The sequence below is a fragment of the Belonocnema kinseyi genome, chromosome 8 (assembly GCF_010883055.1).
Source record: "Belonocnema kinseyi isolate 2016_QV_RU_SX_M_011 chromosome 8, B_treatae_v1, whole genome shotgun sequence".
NCBI lineage: Eukaryota > Metazoa > Arthropoda > Insecta > Hymenoptera > Cynipidae > Belonocnema > Belonocnema kinseyi.
This window is the reverse complement of record NC_046664.1, coordinates 31520933-31543911: the sequence shown is the minus strand read 5'-3', so window position 1 is coordinate 31543911 and position 22979 is coordinate 31520933. Positions and strand designations below refer to the sequence as shown.

Below are 22979 nucleotides of genomic sequence, written 5' to 3'. Positions count from 1 at the left end.
ATGATGAAAAAAATGATATTTTTTCTATTTCACGTTTCCGATGCTCGTCAATACGACGACAATGCTTGAATCATCTAAGTTTCATAGGTTAACATTAGTTAGAGATATTCCAATATTATATAATAAACGAAATAAATTTTTATACACAAATTTCTTGAAGAAAGAATTTTTTTAAATGATTTTTCATAATTTTACGTTTTCTTAGTTATATTGCAAGAAATTTAAATAAAAACAATATAATGGTGGAGAAATTTCTTATTAGGATTATTATTGTTAATATTATAGACAAATTTAATGAACACACGCATTAAGGAGGCATTTTTCGATGGAAAAATTAGTTTTTTTTCGATTTCATTTATTAAATTAGGAACTTTATGGTACTTTAAAAAAATGTAATAATTTTTTTATCAATCTTATGATTTTATACAACAACTTTAATAAACAAATTCATTATTCAGGCATTTGTGGGAAGAAAAATTCGTTTTTTCAATGTCAGTCCTTGTAGTTGGGAACTTTATGACAATTTCAGCAACATTGAAACTAGATGATAGAATTTATGATAAAAAAAAAAATTATATAGAAATACATAGACAAGGCATCATTTATTGATTAATTTTATTACTTTTTAAACCATTTTAATTAATAAATGCATTATTGGGGCATTTGTCGACGAGTTTTTTTTCTATGTTACTCTTTTTAAATAGGATCTTCATCATAAATTTAGTAACATTCATGATTAATTGATAAATTTTATATTAAAAAAAATGCAATATCCTGACGCTGCAGCCTTATTGGAAATATGAAAAAAATGAGAAACTTATGCTGAAAAGACTGAGATTGAAAAAAAAACTTTTTGGTCGATGAATGTTTAAATAATGCTGTTAATGCATTTGTTTATTAAAATTGATTTTAAAATATCATAAAATTGATCAACAAATCATTATATTTTCAGAAATGATCATAAAGTTCTTAATTGAATAAAATAACACCGAAGGAAACGATTTTTTTTTTGGATTTATCCAAATTTTCTTGCAATATGAACGTCAAATAGAAAAAATAGCCATTTTTTTCGTCATATATTTTTATATATACAAAAATTGAAAGCTTACGTTTTAGGGCAGGCTCGACAACTCTCTTAAAAATCTTAAAGTCAACTCAATAATTTCAATACATTAAACTAAACTCTCTCAAATCGCCTTTGTCCATTTCTCAAATATAATTCAAGAAAACTTTTATGTTGGATCCGATGATAAAGTTAATTTTCAACCTAAAAATAAATTAATTTTTCACAAAAAGATGCTTTTTTTACAGAAGAGCATTAATATTTCACTAAAAAGGCGAATTTTTAAAAAGATATTAGAATTACCTCTAAAGTATATTAATTGTTCACTAAGTAGTTGAATTTTCGAACCAAAAGATGGATTTTCAAGAAAGAATCTCAATTATTTAAAAGAAATTCAGCACGATACTTAATTTATCAATTAAAAAACATAAATTTCCATCAAATATAAAATAGTTAAAGGGTTTGTTTAAAAAATTAGTTTTAAACGTTAAAAAAAAAACTAATTTTTAAAAAGAATCAGATTTGATCCCAGGTCTAAAAGATCTGTGTTCGGATCCCAGCGTAGCTAGTGACATTTTTTTAAAGTTTATAAAATTAATAATCAATATTGAAAAAAAAAATTGATTTTAGGCCGCGTAGGCAAAACGATTAACTTTCAATCATTTTTATTTAATTAGTTGAATTTTCAACTAAAAAACATGAGTTTTTAACGAAAAAGGGAATAGCTAAATTTGAGGTTAATAAAATTTTTTTTTTATTCAAAAAAAATTCAACCGTATTGTTGAATTTCCTACCAAAATAGTTGAATTTACAAAATATAAAAAGAACTTTTAACCAAAAAATTGACTTTTCAGCAAAATTATTGAAAATAGTTAAAAACCTTTTGAGTTCTCTATATCAATTACGCTAAATTACCTGGATTGCAAGTGGATCACTCTAGATTATCCTGGATTACAAGTAGATTTTCTAGATTACAAGTGGAGTATTACCAGAATTATCCAACTACAATGTTTGTATAATTTTTTATTTTTGTTATCTTTTGAATGAAAAAATTCATTTTACAAGAAACTAAAGTAAAAAATGTTTCTGAAGGAATTTCTCAACTGTAATTTTCTCACAGTTTCGGTTCTTACTGCAGTTTAAATGTTTTCATCAAATGTTGATCGATGCAAAAAATGTCATGAAAAGTATATTTGAATAATTATTGAACTACAATGTTAATAATAATAACGTATTTTTAGTTTAGTGGGATTTTGTGGGGAAAGCATTTTACTTTCACAGGTGTAATGCTACCCATAAGAGGAAATTTATTACATTTCAACTTTATTTTGTTTTTAATAAAAGATTAATACAAATGTGAAAATGATTTTATTTTTAAAGAAAGATTTTTCAAAAGATTGTTTCATTAAATCCACGTCACTTAAAAATATTTTTACAAGAGTTCATTGACAACAATGATCTTTTTTATAACTTTTACTTTCCTAACAAGTTTAAATATACAATCGAAGAATTTTATATAAATTAATATTTTTATTTAAATGAAATTATGTAATTCTCACAGATTTAGTCAAATTCACCGATGATGGCCATCATTCTGTGCATAAAAATTCGAAGTAATTTAATTGTTTTCGATTCACCTGACCCTAAAGGCAACAATGTACATTAACTTTCTCTACGAAGTCTATTATTTATTATTATTGTTCTGTGATTTTTTCTCTAAGAATGTGTGAATCGTAGTGCTTTCTTCAGGTTTTAATTTTGGTTATAAATATTAAGAGTAAAAAAACTAGTTTAAATTGTATTTCAGTTGTTTAAGCAACATTATATATCATTATATTCTTTCTAACGATACTACACTGCCATGTAAAACAATAAAGCAATTGATTTACAAAAAAAAAATTCTTGGGGAAATTGACTTTGCATAAAATTAATATCTACATAAAAATATGACTTATTTTTATTGCAAATTAATTTTTACGCTTTCTCTTTATAATTGTGCAACAAAAAAAACGATCAATAGATATGTAATCCTCTATTTTAAGTAATAGAACAAAATAAAAGTTTCCAATAGTTTTAGATAACATTTTATATTTATATTATAATATATACATATGTAATACCGTGCAATTAGTCATATATATGGATCCTGATGCTTAAATATAATTTCGAAACAATGGTAAATAATGCTGACTTAGGCTTAGACTCATTTCTTAATTCCTAGATTCCTTAACTTTAATGCTAAAGTCAAAATTCTCAATTATTTGTGTCTCATTCTTCTCAGAGTTCTAAATATTAGGCTTCTTCAAGTGGATCACCATATACTTGTATTCGCCAAACAAATTTTGTTCTTGCGAGGCATGTTTTCCCACTCTTTTGTAAAATTGTCCGTGTTTCAAAGATTCTTGCAATAAGTCACGCTTATATTCATCGCGCATACTCTCTGGCATTCGGCCAATAAAAGGATTTAAGGTAACCAGAAATTCTGTAATGCCAGTAACAAAATTAGATAAAATACGATATTTAACACTATAATATTCTCTAATAGTAACATACTCATTAATTCTCCTTCATTTTTGAATCCCGGCACTGATTCCCTCTTGCTAAGGTGTATTACTTCGAACCCAACTTCTTGACAAATCTTCTTCAGTGATGTGAGTGGATTTTTTTCATAATGGATAGATGTTATGTATCTCGAATAATCCTAAATAGAAACATGATCATTAATCTGTTGATCTATTACGATGCACACTGACAAAAAGTTTTCTGGCTTGTTATCTTATACCATACAATATTTTTTTGATCTAAGAAAATATTCAATTGTCCGTTTTCCTATAGATATTTACTTCACTTGATACTAAATTTTTCCATGAGACAATAAAATTACCTTCATATATTCCTTATATTGCGGATATTCAGCAAGCTTTGGATATGCAAAAAGCATACATGATTCAACAACGAGCAGAGCTATCATATTCCCTCCTGGGGTCAATAGTTTAAAAATGTTCTCAAACCCGCATCTAAAATTAAAATCAATTTACTTTTCATTAAATACTGTGCATCATATATTGCTTCGTAATTATGAATTGAAAAAATAATTGAAATAAAAATCCACCTCAAGTCTCGAAGCCAATGAAGGCAAAAGAATGAAAATCCATTGTCATAGGCTTCAATGTCCTCTATTTTTAAATCGGTTGTTTCAATATCCATTACCTTAAATGTTATTCGTTTTTCGTCAGCGCACAATTTTCGGGCGCAATCGATCATATTTTCAGAGATATCAACCCCTGCGTTATTAAAATTGACAGTAAATAAATAGTAAGTATTTTCAATTGTTTGGAAACTTACCCACTAAACTACACTCTGGGGACAATCTCGGCAAAATTAACTCTCTGCTATAATTTCCGGCTCCACAGCCAATGTCAAGGCATTTTCCTTTCATTTTCCGACATTCATCCTCAAATTCATCTAATATGGATTCAATTACAGGAGTCGTTATAGCAAGAGAGAATTTTATGTAATTTTCAGTGTCATCCATTATATATACTTCATCAGTCCTGAAGTGAGAACGTATTTTAGAAATTATTTTTCATTAAATATACTTCTGTTTTTTTTTAATTATTTGCTTATATACCCAATTCTGATTTTCAAAGATCAAAGACCAAAGTATACCCTTTTTTTTGCACCAATATTGTATTAATGCGTTGCTCAATGGAAAAAAATTGAAGAGTGGCATACCAAAACGTGATAATGACTATCTGTGCAAAAATTCCAATTTTTTCAGATCTTTCTGCAATCTTTTAGCACCTTTTTAAATTTGAAACTCTACAGTCAAAAGCATATTTTTCTTTTGTTTTCCTTTCTTTTAATTGACCAAAGCACTACACAACGAAGAAACTATTAAATAGTACAAAACTACCGTTCTGAAAATTGCAATTACATTCAAATTTCTCTTCGTTGATTCCTTTTCCACTGCACAAAGCAAAAAATGATGAAAGTGGTGCTTATGTAAAAGCTTGTTAGAAGAACATATTTATATGTACTTTAAATATTTCTGTTCGAAGGTCGTTTAAAATTTAGTTGGGAACATTTTTTCATGCTTGAAAAAAACTACTTACGGTTCTTGCTTTGTAGAATCCATTGATAAGATTGTTTTAGATTATGAAACACAACTGTTGTCTATTTATTCGGTAATTCGAATCCAGGCGTAAAGAGACAGAAATTTAACCAATGAATATTGCAGTCTAGAAGCAGCGGCGCAGCTAAAAATAAATTAGGCTTAAATTGGTGAAAAGAATAAAACTTGGTAAATGTGTTCTTTGTGACCTAGAAGAAGTTTTATGATCGAGTGCCAAACATTTTTTTAAATAGAAAAACGGGCACAATGTATTAAAATTTTTGTTAAATAATAAAGTTAACTTATTTTTTATTTCTTATTCATGTAAAGCTTTTCTGAAATTTTTCAAATTCGCAACGAAAAATCTTTAAAATTATCAAATTAAGGGCATTTTTCTATAGATAAAAAAACTTCGGTTTTGTCTCATATGCCATATAGGGGGAAAAGCCAGAGAAAAAGTTGTTCCCTCAATTTCTTTGGAAACTATTATGAGAAGTTTTTAATTTTTTCACAACAAAAGATTATAAAATGTATTTTTTTGCTTTTATAGAAAAATATTAATTTTATAGAAAAAGGTCAATATTTTTCCAGGTATAAAAAAATATAATTTTTACACAAATATTTTTACTAACTTCATTTCTTATCAGTACAGTGTGCATGTAGTTTAACACTGTAACTATCAAGTAGTACTATAATCAAGCTTTGCTATTCAATACTATAGTGGAGATAGCGTAGACCAAATATTGTTTATTTTTTGCTTATAGTCTAGAAATAATTACTTCCATAGGTATTTTCAGTATTTTATGATTAAAAATGAGCAAAAATAGTAAATATACCATTTTGCAAAAAAAGTCTCTTTATAAAAACGAATGCATGTGATACAAAAGATGTTATGAGAAAATAATTGTATACTTTCTGGATAGTGAACAATTTCAACAGTTCATGCGGGCGCATTCTAAACAAGCCTTTTTAGAGAAAATATCACTGTTTCTGAACCCCCAATTTCCTCCACATCCTAATTTAAATTTACAACAAATTATTTTCAGCATTTTTACGATTAAATAAAGACAACTAACACTATGAGATAATTTCGTAATTTTTGGTTTTAAAGTTAAAAAATAAAAAGTTATGCAAATTTGTATGCATAAAGCGAGGGGTTTTAGGAGATACGACGTTACTTTGCGAAAAAAATTTTTCGAAACGTTTAAACTGATTCAATTTGAAATCATGCAATGAGGTCTGCATGACCATATTCATTTTTTTTTCATTCAATGAGAAATTCTTAGCTCTATCAAATGATCCGAGAAAAATATTAAAATTTTCAAATTTGAGAAAATAGCGGCAGTTTTTCTGAAAATTTTGAAAATGGATTTCTTTGAAAATGCCACTTTTAAACATTTTTATTTTATTTTTAAACAATTTATTCCTATTGAAGAAAACATTTTTCGAAAAAAAATCAAAAATCCTATTTTACTTTTTTAATATATGATAATAAATCAACTTATAAACTTATTTACCCAATCGTGATTATCTCGATTCGGATACAATACAGTCTCTCGTAAAATTAATTTTTAAATTTTAATTGGTGTTTTAATTTTTTTATTCTACCGAAGAAAGGAGTAAATATCAAGGGAAAAAGTTGTTCAGCAATGAATTTCCTTTGAAAGAACCTCTTTTACTTTTTTAATATATGGCGCCACATTAATTTATATACTTATGAAAAAAAGAAACACCAGCACAAATTTAAAAGTTAATTTTACGAGAGTCGGTAATGTATTCGAATCGAGATAATCACGATTGAGTAAATAAGTCTATAAATTGATGTGGTGCCATGTATTAAAAAATGTGAAAAAGGGGTCTTTATAGAAAATAATTTTACAAAAAAAGTACAGTAGGCTTTTTTTAAAGGAAATTCATTTCTTAGCAACCTTTTTCCCTTGATATTTAGTCCGTTTTTTGTTAGTTTTTGAAAAAACTAACAATTTTAATTTTGGTTGAAAAATATTTTTTCGATAGAAAGAAATTTTTTACTAAAAGCCCGAACTGTAAAATATGTAGTCCATATTATGGAAAATCCACCAAAAATAAAATATAACATTTATCCAGTTTTTAAAATTTTGATATATTTTTCGGATCATTCGTTAGAGCTAAGAATTCCTTATTACATGAAGAAACCCTAAACAGATCGTATTTGGTCAAAAAACTGCATCATTTTGTAAAATATTTTGATAGCTTTAGAAATTGTAAGGTTATCTTCAACAGCTCATTGTTGCTAAAAAAATAATGGAGTATAAAATAGCATACTTCCAAACCAAAATATTCTGATCATTTAGAATATTTTTTTAGAATTAAGAATAAATTGCAATTTATTATTACAGTGCAAATGAAAAGTCTAGATTATTTAATTTACACGATAAAATCGTGCAAACAAAGGCCAACCAGGATTTGGAAAAATATCTATTTCAGGGATCTATTAGTACATACAAAAGTATTAGTGCTGACTTGAATAAAACTATAAAGAGTCTCTTCTTTATATTTAAGACGAGTAAAGATTGTTATATCTATGAGAACGACATGTGCCTAAGTAAATTCTAAGTGGGATAACAAAACCTGTAATCAATATAGTGGAAACTCGTTCCTATTTCTCAGATTCAAAAGTTCGAGAATTTAAAAAAATCAAAGGATAATGATTTCTGGGGTGAACTGAATAGAGAAAAACTTTTATTTGATAGAACTTTGAGAGAAAAACTTTAATATGAATAAACCAATATTAAACTCTTATTGCGATTTTTCAAATGGTATGAATTTATCTTTATTAAATGCTTGCTATATAAAAAGTATCTTTTGATTTTAAAAAGACTAATATTTCTAAAACAATTAAAACCTAGAGTTCGGTAATAATTCAAAATATTCATTAAATTTCATTACACTGAAAATAAAGAGTTTCTACTTCTAAAACATACTCAATATCAAATAATGCGTGCTTATATATTTGCTTTATAAAATTATTAAAATATTAATCATATTTTGTAAGTTTATGTAGGAAAATAAGTAAACTTGTTATAACCAAGAATAATTGCTCCACGTGTGATGATATGTACATTATTTATATTGTGAGTCGACGTGAAAGACGATATGTAAATCTCAACGACTACGTGAAAATAGTGAATGTTTTCTGTGTGCTGGGCATGTGGAATTTCATATATTAATATGCTCCAATTCTACAGTAAAAAATAATCAAATTGATCCCCTAATTCAGTGACTGATGTTCTTCATACAATTGAAGCCAGAATTACTTAAATCTAGTAAAGCACCAATTGATCTTGTCCGGGCCACGTTCGGGCTCCCCGGACAGGTCCCGGCCATGTCCCATGACCGGATGCTGGCCAGCGCAGCGTGACGATGCTGGTCGGATTCTGAACAGAAACCCCGGCCCCAGCCCGACTTCAAGTCGGGCTCCCCGGCCAGCTCCCGACTTAAAGCCGGGCTTTCCAGCCGTAAAATGGCCTGCCCCTAACTTAAATTTCCACCCGGGATTGTGCTAACATTTTTGATTGGATTTTAGACATAATATTATGTAGATTCCCTTGTATTATTTTTATTGTTGTTTATGTTAATTTATAGTTTACGCACTAAGCTGTTATATCACTATTTAATAAATGTCAAAAAATAAATATGTTCATTAAAAATAAACAAAACATAAAAGTACTGCCTCTTGTCTAAATTAGCCAGTGGGTTGTGTGGTTAAAACGGCCAACTCCTGTGCTCCACCACCTTTCGATTTGCACTTAATTGACATTTTTAATGCTTAAGCCAATTTTCGTACAAATTATAAAACTTCTAACACAATACTAAAAGTGTGGATATAAACGTTCTACCTTAAAAACTCAATATTTTCATTCATATAAACAAATATAAACAAATATGGTTTCCTTCAACACAGGCAATAATAATTGTTTAATAAAAACATAACTATAGATAAGAAAAATTTATGATACATCAATAATTTTTTCTGAAAACAACAAGTTTGAAACTTAATCTGAACATTTGCAATTGTGTTTTTTTTTGTAAAGAATATTAAATCACATATAGGTCTACTTAAAAATCATCTTTCCATTCAAAAAGGAATGAAGACCACAAAACGAAAAAATTCTCAATTGTAATATTTCATGCGCATTACATAAAAAAATGAAATTTAAGGTTAGACTTTGAATCCAAGACTATGATAAATGATAAAGGGCGCTGTTTTCGGTCCGCTAACTTATGATTACATACACTAATAGTAAACTCAGTATTTATTTTAAATCTTAATGCATTTTTAAAAATGACGAAATAAAAAAGAAAGAGTGAAAGGGCAAAATTATTACGTTTGCTTATATAAAACCCTTAATAAATATCTATATCTGCGACTCTTATTAGCATTGATGTTAATATTGCGTAGTAAGGATGAAGTGAAGCTTTTACTTTATAAAATATTGTTATAACATTATATTTCTGATGCAAAAAAGTTATCTTCATACATTAAATACTGTTGGAAATCATTTAACGACTTTACTTACAAAGTTGATTAAAAAATAAGACAGTTTATAATTGTTTAATTTAGGTGGCCATTTTAACTACACGTGTGGTTAAGACGGCCAAAAATCTAACCATTTTTCTCAACATTGTATACTTATTTAAATGGTTTAATTATGACTTTATATTTTCAATGTTTGGAATATATAAAATTATTACCTTTAACGTAATTTATTGTTACCTAATATTTAATATTCAAAAGTAATCTTCTTTTCAATTCTGAACTGGCCGTTTTAGACCCACTTCCCCTGCAGTGTCTATGTCGTTTTGTCCGTCATAATAGTGGAAATGAGCAATCAGTAATAAACTTTGTAATTATTATTTTTTTTTATAATTTTCTTTAATTTTTAAGTAGTATTTTTGTTTGTGTTACTATTATTAGTGTTGTTAAAATATATATACCTTGTATTGTACTTCTATTATTTCTTAATAAAGGAGCAACTTTTTCATCTCAGCATCACTGTAAATTCTTGGAACACACACTGCACAACCTTCATATACAACCTCACAAAATTCTATAAAAAAATTATCCTGTATAGATATTTAAAAAGTTAGACTAATCGTGCTTATAATCTCTTCCGAATGCCAGCCAAGGAGGAACTAAAATTTTTCAGTCTGGAAAACGTGTTTTCGTATACCTGAGCGAGACCGTTATACCAAAGCGCCCGAAATACCTGCCTATTTTCCGATTTACCATCTCTTTCTCTATAGAATTTCCTTCTCAATAAAGGCTCTACACATTAAAATACAATACAAGGTATTTTGGTACTCATTACTGAACATTATTTCTTAAATAAACAATTTTTTCTTATACAAAGCAGCCTGATTAACAAAAAGTTGAAAATATCTTAAATAAACAATTACCTCATATTTTAAACCAATAACTATTTCATTATTGTACATTTACATTATGTAAAAAAAAGTCAAGCAAAGCCGACCTTTTGCGACCCACTGTAAGCTAAATACCTGCATGACCCCACTATAACCCTTTGAGTGCAGTGTAAACAATACATTTGTCTCTTTCTATTTGATAAGTGAATCGCTTCAAAGGAAGAAATTGTTAATGTTTCTTTTTTACTAAAATCCTACATTTTTAACAGAGAACGGCAGAAAGTTAATTCAAGTACACAATATTTGGAATGAAACTAATTTTATGACTGCTTTTAGCCCTCTTTAACGAAAGAACGAACTTTTTTTAATAAAAGTCCTAGCGCTATATTTGACAGCATAGTTTCACGAAACATTCTATAATACTATTTAGCGCCAAAAAAGACAAAAGAAAACTTACTTGTAGTATTTGGCTTTGCAAAATTATCCAATGAGTTACCACCGCGGAGGATTAGGAACTTCAACCAAATCTACGGAACAATATGCGAATAGTCTTGAACTGGATACACGTTTTAGAGAACTGACACAAAAATCCCCAAAGAGTAGCGCTTTTATATTTGACTCAACGTCACAATGTCCTTGTTTGTTTGTTACGTAGGATTTCCACAAATGAATGCTGACCCTAGGTCATAGGATAAGTAAAGCAGAAAACCAATTTAAGTTTTTAATCTAGAGTGACAAATGATTATTTTGATGAAACTTTTAATACATATTGATAATTTAATATCTGGTGTGAGTGCTTTTTAAATTTCCAGATGGGCTCATAGCAATTTTTATAAAGTTGAAAGAGTTGCTCCCCATGTGAGAATTTAAGAAGACCAGGATAGTCAACGCTATTTAAAACCTGACAAGACCGGAACATTAATTTTACTGAGAAAAAAGTCCGCGATTTTTGGAACCGTCTGTTTTCCTTATATCGCTCTTAAGATAAGAAACATAAATATATATTACGATTTAGGATCCAGATACTACCCGCTAGTATCCAGTAATCTTCGTGTGCAAGTAGCGGAGTAGGTGATCCAGAAAGCGCATGATGTCCAGTTTAAAAATAAAAGCAGAATTTACAGTTCAAAATTAAAAAAATTACCACAATATACTCTTGCACTATGTGAAAATGGACTTGCTTTATAGAAGAAAATCTACAGAGAATACCATAGATCTAATTTGGACACCCGATAGTGATTGCTTTTTTTGAAGACGGACGGATTCTACAAATAAAATGTATATCGATATTCGTGTTAGCGAATCTCTGCGAAGTACAAAAAAAAAGCTACGAAGAGTCATTATCTGAAATAATCATGTATTTCAATTAAACGTCGCAGTTGACTCATCAATCATTAAAAAATAAGTTTAGGCGTGGGATGTATTTATACCAGGACAGAGAGATTAATTGTAGAACTGAATTATTTCGCAATTGATAGATTATGAAAGGTTGTCCAGGCTGATTCAATAGATCGTTCGAATATACTCGATCACGCGAAGATTTACTTCAGATAAAGTACTGTTATATTCTCAATATCTGAAAAATTTCTTGATTTAAAGATGCTAAATAATCTACTGTATCTGACATATTTTTTTGTGTGTTCGAGAAGCGTTCAATGACCTATGAACGGAATTTTTATGACATCCTATGCTCTTGGAGTATTTATCTTGTTTATATAACAAAAGTTTTTTATATGTGAGAATAGAACAGTATTGTATTATATGTGCATCTTTGTCTGTTCATGTGGCTTCAAATGATCTATTACGCAAGCTTTGGTGACATTTCACAATCTATCAATAGCAATTTATAAAAATCAAAAAATGGTTTGCTTTATTTACATGAGGAAACCTGATTTATTAGTTAAACGATAACACTGTTGTAACTTAAACAATGGTTTCTTACCCAAGCCCCATTGTTTGGCCTTTGGATGATCTTTCTGATTTTCTGGAAACAAGATGTTCCGAAATAAAATATTTAAAATAATTGAAGATTTATTTTATTTTTAAATTAATAAATTGTCTCTTTTAGAAAACAAAGCAGTTTAAATGGTTTGTTTCTTACCGACATATGAACATAATAATACTACAAAAGTATTTGAAATTTAAAATATCAAAATTTTAATAATTTAAATTTGAAGTTCTTTCATTTCTAAAATTAGAAGCGGAATAACTTCACGCCTTGTTCGGAAACTTGAATAATTTATATTTTTATCTATGGATATTTCAATTTAAATCTGTACCGTAAAATGGGACTAGTGACGTATGTGAGGGAAACGACTCACCTTCAGCTTTATTTTTTGTACCTCTTTCTCTGAATAACAAATTTTAAGATTAGATATTGTTTTCTTTTTTACAAATGTTTTATTTTATTTTAAATCTTATCTGGTATGGTTTTGTTAGATATAAACGAATAAAAAGTGAATTCGTATCAAATTTTCAGTTTTGGAAATTTAGTTAGAATGTGTAAAAAAAATTTATGAAAAGCTTCATTTTCAGAAATTTCTGGGAATTTGTGCAATGGATAAAATTTTCCAGCACGTACCTAAACAAGACTTATGCAATTTTTTATACGAATAAAATATATTTTTTGTGGCAAAATTTTAAGAAGAAGACATTCTATCAAATTAAAGTTAATATTGTGATAGGGATTGTATACGTAAAGCACCAATAGCTAATTTAAATTCTTTGTTGCACTTAATTGCAAAAAAAACAACCAAGAAAGCGAGCCACTTAACCCCATTTTAAAGCAATCGAAACTTTAAAGAATTTTTGTAGTACCATTCAATTTGTAATTTATTGGGACCACGATGTTCAAAAATATATCATATACAGAACAATGAGGCTTTAATTATTTTACAATAATTAAAATATTATTATTATAATTAAGATATAGGTTTTTTCAAGTGGATCACCATACATTTATATAAGTCGTACAAAGATTGTTCTTGTGAAGCACGTGGTTCCACCTTTTTGTAAAAGCTTTCTTGTTTCAAAGCTTCTTGCAATAAGTCACGAGTATATTCATCTCGCAAACTCTCTGGCATTCGGTCAATGAAAGGATTTATCGAAAGCAGAAGTGCTGCAAAGGTAATAAAAACATTAGATAAAATATAAATTTTAAGAACTATGATATTGTTTAATAGTAACTTACTCATTAATTCTGCTTCATCTTTAAAATCCAACATTATTTCCCTCATGCTCATGTGCACAACTCCGAAGCCAACTTCTTCACAAATCTTCTTCAGTGAGGATCTCGGATTTTCTTCATAATGGATAGGTGTTATGTATTTCAAATAATCCTAAATAAAAACATGAGATTTTTGCAATTAAATTATTTTATTTATTATAAGTGATTTATGGTACACTGGTATTTTTTATGAATAAAAATCATTTTAAGGAACATAGGGATATAGTTTTTTTCTCAATGTAGTAAATAGAAAAATATGAGCATTGAATAAACAAAATATCGGTTCACAGAAAATGCAATATTTATATGATCCAAGAAAATATTCTATGACCATTATTTCTACAGATATTTTCTTGATTCAGTGCTTATTTATTTCCTGTCTTAAAATAAAGTCACCTTCATATATTCCTTATATCGCGGGTATTTAGCAAGCTTTGGATAAGTAAAAAGCGCAGATCCATCAACAACGGAAAGAGCTATAAAATGTCCTCCTGGGCGCAATAGTTTAAAAATATTCTCAAAACCGCACCTTAAACCAAAATAAATTATTTCATTAATTAATTATAATAAATTAATTAAATTATTTATTTTTTTAATTCGAGAACATTTTTGAGTATTTTATCTGATGATAATTTTAACAAATTTTGCAAATTTTCAGAAAGACGGTCCTTAATTCGAGTTGAATTAATATAACTGAACAAGAAAATCCAACTATTCTTGGATAAAAGTTAACTTTTCTTTTACAAATTGCAACTTCTTGATTGTTAATTTATCTTTTTTCTTTGAAGATTCAGCTGTCTTATTGAAAATGCCTATTTTTTTTGTTGAATTCAACAATTTTTTATTTCAAATTAAAACATTTTTTGGTTGAAACATCAACTATTACATGTTTATTTGAGCATTCTTTTTAAGGTTAAAAATCAACTACTTAGTTTAAATTTGAACTACTTTATAACAAAAATAATTTTTTTGTTGAAGATTCAACACTTTATTTTAAAGTTCAACTATTTGATCTTATATAATACGTAGACGCTAATACTAATAATATATAATAATAATCGGCAGTTAAACTATCTATTAATTTTGTTAAAAATAAATGTAGCATTTTTAGTTTACAAGCATTTTGTAAAAATGAATTTCCTGGACAATATAAAATATTTATTATTTTTTTAATTCTCTCATCATTATCAATTAAATTTTACCTCACGCGAAAGAATGCTCTAGCTTCAACCGAAAAAAAATCTTTTTAATAACTATTTTTTTTACTTGAAAAAAATAGACCTATCAGTATACCGTTTTTCAGCGAAAACATGAAAATCAGTGAAAAGTCAGAGGTTTTAAAAACGATTTTGCAAAGTCAAGGAATTTCTAGTTCTACAATTCTAAAATACTGGTAAATGGATATTAATGGTCAGGCATAGGGAAAAATTTTTTTAATTAAATTTTTTCTGAAAAAAGATCTTCGCTCCGCTGGGAATCGAACCACAGAACTTCCAATTGCCATGCCAGTCGTTGTGCTTTTCTCTGAAGCTACTAGAGAGATCGAAAAAGGAATCTTTCTTCAGAAATACACGCATTATTTTGCCAGTTTTACGTATTCAAACTTATCAGGGAATCTGTATTAAAATCAGAAAATAACAGAAATTCTTAACGCATTTTCAGACTAGATGGAGCTTTAAATTATAAGTTTTTTAATAAAACTTTTTTCTAAAAAAAGATCTCCTTCGGTCAAGGAGAAACAAATTTCGAAACAGGATTTTTATTTCGATCTCTCAGCGAAAGCACCCGACCGGCAATCAGAAATTCTGTGGTTCGATTCCCAGCGAAGCGAAGGAGAAGATCTATTTGCAAAGCAAATTTAATTTAAACAATATTTAATCCATAGCTCTATATAGTCTGAAAAGACGTTAGGAATTTCTATTAATCTCTGACGATAATACAGATTCCTTGTTAAAGGAAAAATTGGTTGAAAATTCAACAAATTTGTTTAAAAGTTATCCTTACTGTTTGAAAATTCTACTATTTTGGCCGAAAATTAACTTTTTGTTAAAAATCCACATTTTGATGTTCAAAATTCAATCTAAATTTTTTTCGAAAATTTTTTTAAAATTCATCTTCTCGGTTTAAAAATTAATCTTCTTTAGTAAAAAGCTCATCTTTTTGGGTTAGAAATGTAACTGTCAGATTTTAAACTATTCTTCTTTGTTTGAGGACTTAACTGTTTTATTTAAAAATGTGTCTTTTTGGGTGAATACGAATGTTTTTTTTTATTTGAAATAAAAATATTTTGGGTTGAAATTGCTACTGTTCGAATATTCGTAAAAAATTCGTCTTTTTGGTAGAAGATTTATCACTTTATTTAAAAAATCATTTGAAAATTATACTAATTTGTTAAAGTTTAATTTTTCTGAAGCAGATTCATCATTTCAGTTGAAAACTCATATATTTGGTTTAAAATTAAACTATTTGTTTCAAAATTCATCTTTTTCGTTGTGAATTCATCTTTGTGCCATAAAAGTGCAACTATCTTTTTAACAATTCAACTAGGGTGTTGAGAATTTAATTAATTTATTAAATATCCAACCATTTGTTTAAAAATGTGACTGTTTTATTGAAAATTCCTTTTTTTTTTGGTGAAGTATCAAGTAAATATTATATTTGTTTTGGAAAATGGAACTGTTCTCGGTTGAAGTTTAATATGTTTTGTTTGAGAATTGCACGATTTGGTTGAAAATTCATCTTTGTAGGGAGAAATTTCCAGTATATTATTAAAAGTTCTGCCTTTTTGTTGAAAATTAAATTATTTGATAAAAATTCAATTCTTTTGTTGAAAAAGTCACATTTTTTGTAGATATTTTTTTGGTCTTTTGGAGCAAAAATGTATCTTTTTTTGTTGAATATTCAATTGTCTTCTAAAACATCCAATTATTTAATTGCAAATGCTAATGAATGGGGCTAAAGTTTAATCTTTATTATTTGAAAATTCGACAAAATATTTTGCCTAAATCTTCGCCAACACGTAGTGAACTATTTTTTCGTAATGTGAATAAACCATTTCTGAGAGTGTAATTATGATTTTTTAAATGATATGCATTGCACTTTATTAAGCTTGCTCCCTAAAAATGTTCCCTTGATTTTAAATAATTTTAGCACTTCAAAACAATTAAAACCTAGGGCTAAATGATGATAATGCCGTAATTTATCTCAAAAATAAGAAAAATATGTCAAATCGTTTTAATTATTTTGATTCTGCATTGAATAAACAAAATATTAAATTAATTAACCTGACGTCCTGAACCCAATGGAGGCAAAAGAAAGATAACCCATTATCATAAGCTTCAATGTCCTCTTTTTTTAAATCCCTTGTTTCAATATCCATGACTTTAAATGTCATTCGTTTTTCTTTAGCGCAGTATTTTCGAGCATAATCGATCATATTTTTGGAGATATCAACCCCTGCGTTATTAAATCGAAAAAAAGAAAAGTTAATGTCATATATGAATATTCTTTATCATTATTAGTTTAAGTGGCCGAAACCTTTTATTTTTAATTATTTTTAGACTTACCCACTATACTACACTCAGGAGACAATTTCGGCAAAATTAAGTCTCTGCTATGATTTCCAGGTCCACAGCCAATGTCAAGGCATTTCCCTTTCATTTGACTAAGTTCATTTTCAAATTCATCCAACATCGATTTATAAACGGGAAACGTCTGAGCATGAGATACCTTTATGTAATTTTCAGCGTCATGCATTGTATAAACTTCAGAATTCCTGAGGTTAATCCGTATCCTAAAAATCCGAATAACTAATTATTATTCATAAAATACTATTCTCTTTTGATTATTTGATTACACACTAGGGCCCTATTTCCCGAAATACGGATAAAAATATAATCTTTACATTCTCATCAGATAAGATTTTAGATTTATAAATATAATTTTTAAAAAACCAAGAATCCAACGCCAAATGTGGACAACCACCATAAAATGTTCCTATTGTAAATTGAAAGAAGATCCTATTTAGAAAAAAAAGAAAAAATTTTGGGACAAACATAAAAAATAGGACAGAAAAATGAGAAGGCAACCAACCAAGCAGATAGGAACAGCAGCGAAACAAAGATTCTATCAAGTATCAAAGGGTGAGCATCGTTGTTTCGTTGCTGTTCCTACCTGCTCAAATTTTTCTTACCTTGATTAGGGTGTTGTATGAGTTCTGAAACGTGGTTGAATATTATTTACAAACGTTTTTTTATTGTGATTTGATAATAATAAAAATAAAAAAGACGAAAGAAATAAACAAAATAAAAGTAGGGGGATTTGCTTGGTTCCCTTCTCATTTTAATGTTTTTAAAGAATCTTTTTTCAAATAACAATATGAAAATTTTATGGTCGTTGTAGAAATTTGGTCGTTAAATTCTTGTTCTTATTTTGAGGAATTCTATACATTAACTTGATTCTTGGACGTTAAATGGGATTTTAAATTTGATTTTAATCCTCAACTAAATGTCTAGTTCGTTAGCCAGCCATTGTTGATAAAAATTAAAAAATTGAGCGCATTTTGAACATTTTTGAGACATTATTTTTCAAGATTTACAACTTTTCGGTACTGTTATTCATAGTGCCCAAAAATACAAAAAATTCTTATTGGTTTATTTTTCCATTTTCACTCTTTCCATTGCAGTCTAAAATATATTTACTTGTTTAAAAAATTTGATCTTTTTGGGCCGCCTTTGCATGGCTTACACGGAGAAAAATGGATGTTTAAATGTAGATGTGTAAAGGGTAAGATTGTAGCACCTAATATACAGATATTCATGCTAAACATTTACTATCTTTTTGAGATGTTACGCGTAAATTTTTTTTTATGTTAAACTGAAACAGATTCAGATGTTAAAACCGTTCGAGCGCAGGCGCATAGCGCATTGGAATTTCACGACTATATTTGATCACTATATATTTTCGATATTACAATTATGGAGTATTACAATTTTGGTACATTTCCAAATAATCAAAATTAACTATCCTTACATAAAATTGGATCACGATTTTTTTCTTTCCATAGGAGGGAACAATGATTTTAAGTTGCAGGTTTATTGACTTAACACATTTTACAAAATGTTAATGAATTTAAAATAAAAATTGAGTTTATGTAACTTAAAATAGATATAATTTTAAATTCAGATTACATATTATTTCTTCTTTGATTACTTACCCCTCTTTTATTTTAAATTTAAAATATTGAACATAACCTCAATTTGACTGAATGTATCATCTGATCGATATTTCATACCCTTTATCTGTTTTTCTTCGTGTACGAACATTAAATTTTTATTTTAAATTCACAAATAGTTTATCAATCAATTCCTTAAATTACCATAAATAAGTAAACTCCTCAAATATTTACAGGCGTTATTTGACATAACCATACATGTAATATCCAGGATATTTCAGCTGAACATTTTGCATCTTAGAGAGTTCCATCTGACTTTTTAAGATCTACAAATGCTAGCTTTGAACATCTAGATTGTTGTCCTATAGCTAAACATAAAATATGTTAACGCTGAACATGTAGATGTTACGTTTGAACATCCATTTTTCTCCGTGTAGGGAGTGCCAACGAAGGGGGGTGGGGCAACCGGGGTTTCCCGGTTGCGCCTCCATGCCAGTCAGCCACTGTATAGCTGTTACAAAATTCAAAAAAAACAAACGAAAATGAAAATCTTAAGCCAAATAACGCACGATAAGAAAAAATGTGAAAAGATTAAAAATATCTCTTTTTGAAAGCCCTACAAGATTACTATAACAACCTTTTAAATTTTCTTGAAAAATCGAACATTTAAATTTGGTCAGAAAAAATAATGAAAAATACAAAATTCCATTGTGCGGAAAACTATGCAAGATACGACAAATTATGATTCATTGAAAATTGTGCACACAAAAAAGATCTACAAATTTGACAGGACGCGTAGTTTTTATTTTATTTGTAAAAAATAACGAAATAAAATTTTTGGACAAACGACACAAGCTATGAAAAAAAAATGAATCGGCAAAAGTTGCTCTCCAAAAAAATTGCTACAAATTGGTCATCAATAATTTTTTGATGCGATGCGTAGTATTTGTTTTGATCGTGACAAAAAATTTAAAATAACCAAATTTAATTTTTGTAAAAACGACGCAAGGCACGAGAAAAAAATTAATTGACAAAAGTTGCTCACCTGAAAAGTATCTACAAATTCTGTATTTATAAATTTTTGAAAGGATAAGTAAATTTTTTTTTAACCGCAAAAATTAGATTAAAAATAAAGAAATTATATTCTTGAAAAAACGACATAAGAGGCGAAAAAAATTAAAAGACAAAAGTTGATTAACCAAAAAAGTTCTACAACTTTTTTATAAGCTCTTGTTATGAAAATACATTAAAAATAAAAAAATTAACTCTTTAGAAAAATTATACAAGCTACAATAAAATTTTATTTAAAATTTTTCGCCCAAATTATATCTGTACATTTTCTTAAAACGACTTTAAGCTAGGATGCGTATTTTTATTTTAAATCATAAAAAATAGCATTGAAAATCAATAAATTAAATTTATGGGTGAACGATACAAGTTGAAATAAAATGTTTAATAACAAAATAGTTTTTTTATGGAATGAGTTTTTTTTTAATTATAAAAACAAGATCATAAGCCAGATGTACATAAATAAATATAATATACATTTGATATAATAGTGTTGAACATAATTTAGAAAAGTTCACATTGTGGACAAAATCGCGTGCGAAGCACGATACACGTGATGAGAATGTGTTCGTTAAAGCCTAAGGAGCCTTAACAAAAGAGAATTTGCAATCACCAAATTACAATTGTCGATGCTTTAACCTTTAATTTTAAAAGTCATGTCCACAAATTTGGGGGAATTAGAAAGACCAAGCGCGTAGCGCAAGTTCAACACATTTTTGAGCGCGAAGCGCGAGAATCAAAATTCGCGTGCGCTAGGCGTGCTCAAACTCCGAGGCGAAGCGAGCCTCGCGCAATGACATTGGATCAAAGTTCCATATGACAATATCCGCGATCCATATGTAATTAATAAAAATCTAAGATTTAATGTCACTCTCATCTTAAAGCTAATTTCAAAAGCTACAATAATTTTAAGATAAATATAATCCGGTATTCTAAGCTCTGCCCCTTCGGCTATTAGAATATATAAAATAAAATGAAATGCGCTTCATACAAAGCGCGCTTCATATAAACCTTATCAAACAAAATATTCCATGCTTATACAATATTTGCTTACTGTTGGTGCTTTGAAGAACAAATAGCTTTTTGCAGTAGACGCAGCATCGATATGCGAATTTGAATGACAGTTGAATGCAATAACTGGATGATTAATTTTTTGTAAACGAAAAAAGACTATTCACTTCAACATTAGCGAAATCACTTTTTGAAAATGATTTAATTAGTTTTCGCATAAAAATTTGCTCAATGAGATGATGAATGTTTCATGTAATGCACTTCCCAGTCGAATGGATGCTCTCTTGTTAGTTTCTGACATCGCGCATGCCCGAGTGGAAATTTTGATACTATTATTACGATGTTTAGTGCTATTACGATGTTAGGTGCTCTTAACTCTAAGCTACTGGAGGGATCGAAAGAAAAGTATTTTTTCAGACACACACTATCTTTTGCAAAGTGTTATGAGAAGTGTTATGAGAAGATCTTTTGTCAGAAAAAATTTAATTTAAATTTTTAAAAATTTAGAGCTCCATCTAGTCTGAAAAGACGTTAAAATACTTCTGTTATTTGAGGAGTTAACTTAGATTGATACTGTTGATTTTCATATTTACGGTCCGTGAAGGATATTTTCACTGACCGGATATTGCCGTCTCCGATGATAATACAGATTCTTTGTAAGAGCACCGACCCGCAATCGGTAGTCCTGTGGTTCGATTCCCAGCGAAGCAAATGAGAATATTTTTTTTCAGAAAAGATTTAATTAAATTTTTTTTAATTAATAGCTCCATTTTCGCAGTCGGCGAAAGATATCTTCACTGATCGGTTGTTACCTTCTCCAAAGATAAGCAGGTTCCTCGCAAAATTAACTTGTATTAAAACCATAACACCTTGCAAAAGGCAGCGTGTTTAAAATAAGTTTATCATAAAATGACCTGAAACAAAATTGAATCTCTAGTTTTTTATCTGTGCTCTATGAAATGTTAGTCATATTTTTAATGTTTCCTAGAATAGACACCATAAATATTTTTGCCAAAAATAGTTGGCTAATTCTGATTTTATAAATTCATGTGCTAGTTGGTAAATTTTTTGCATTTGATTGTTGCAAATGATTGTCATGGGATCTATACAAGTATATTTGACTCAATAACGATATAATGATTAATATTTGAAAAGAAACTTTCTCCATATAAAAATGGTAACAAATCTACTGTATCTATACGTCTTTTGCGTCTTCGAGACGCGTCGTATGACCTATCGACGAACCTTTCATAAGCTCTTAGGCTCTAGGAATATCGATTTATAAATTAAAAAAAATATTTTTTTATCATGTTTATATGAGAAAAACTGTTTAATATTAGAAAAATAATAATTCTGTTTATGATGGATTTTTTGGGTCTTCGAGACGTATCTATTGTCGTGTTGATGCACCTTTCATAATCTTCCATGACCTACATGTCAATACCGTTTTTTTTCAAATTCGAAAGAAAATTATTTACCGTTTTTATATCAAGAAAGTATTTTGTTTTTTAATTTGAAAATAGAACAGTACTGTATTGTATGTAAATCGGCGCCTGTTAATGTGAAATGATTTATTGAGTAATATTTGATGAACTTTTATAATCTTTCAATAGCGATTTGTAAAATTCAAAACAAATTGTTGACTTTGTTTTTACAAGAAAAAGTGATTTATTATTTCAAATATAATATTACTGTAACTTTAAGAGTAGTTTGTTGCAACAAACCAGATTGATTGACCTTTTGATATTCGCTCTGATTTTCTCGAAATAAGATATTCGGAAATAAAAGATTTGAAATAATTCAAGAAAAGTTTTGTTTCAAGTGCTCAATTGAGTAATTCATGCAAATGTGGTCTTGGAGAAAATACATTTTTCATCATGCAGAATGATTTTTCTAAAAAATTTCCTTTTTGTCAGGA

General features: G+C 28.3%; 3 protein-coding genes across 4 annotated transcripts in view; 1 reads left to right on the top strand and 2 right to left on the bottom strand.

The window, feature by feature from the left end:
- LOC117179063 (nesprin-1-like) overlaps positions 1 to 22979 on the top strand; it is a 296643-nt gene that overhangs the window by 100995 nt on the left and 172669 nt on the right. The window lies entirely within an intron of this gene.
- Positions 3196 to 11138, bottom strand: LOC117179067 (juvenile hormone acid O-methyltransferase-like). 2 transcript variants are annotated; one of them, XM_033370704.1, is made up of 7 exons: positions 11041 to 11138; positions 5179 to 5322; positions 4409 to 4617; positions 4176 to 4347; positions 3948 to 4080; positions 3617 to 3764; positions 3196 to 3545 (listed from the first exon to the last, which is right to left on the bottom strand). In XM_033370704.1, exons 2-7 carry the CDS (start codon positions 5199 to 5201, stop codon positions 3349 to 3351), a joined length of 882 nt encoding a protein of 293 aa, XP_033226595.1. In that variant the 5' UTR covers positions 5202 to 5322; positions 11041 to 11138; the 3' UTR covers positions 3196 to 3348. The 2 variants fall into 2 exon arrangements, with proteins under 2 accessions (XP_033226595.1, XP_033226594.1); XM_033370703.1 differs by lacking the exon at positions 11041 to 11138 and adding an exon at positions 10155 to 10348.
- LOC117179066 (juvenile hormone acid O-methyltransferase-like) lies at positions 13450 to 21349 on the bottom strand. Its single transcript, XM_033370702.1, has 6 exons — positions 21105 to 21349; positions 17376 to 17602; positions 17094 to 17265; positions 14206 to 14338; positions 13774 to 13921; positions 13450 to 13701 (listed from the first exon to the last, which is right to left on the bottom strand). Exons 1-6 carry the CDS (start codon positions 21149 to 21151, stop codon positions 13505 to 13507), a joined length of 924 nt encoding a protein of 307 aa, XP_033226593.1. The 5' UTR covers positions 21152 to 21349; the 3' UTR covers positions 13450 to 13504.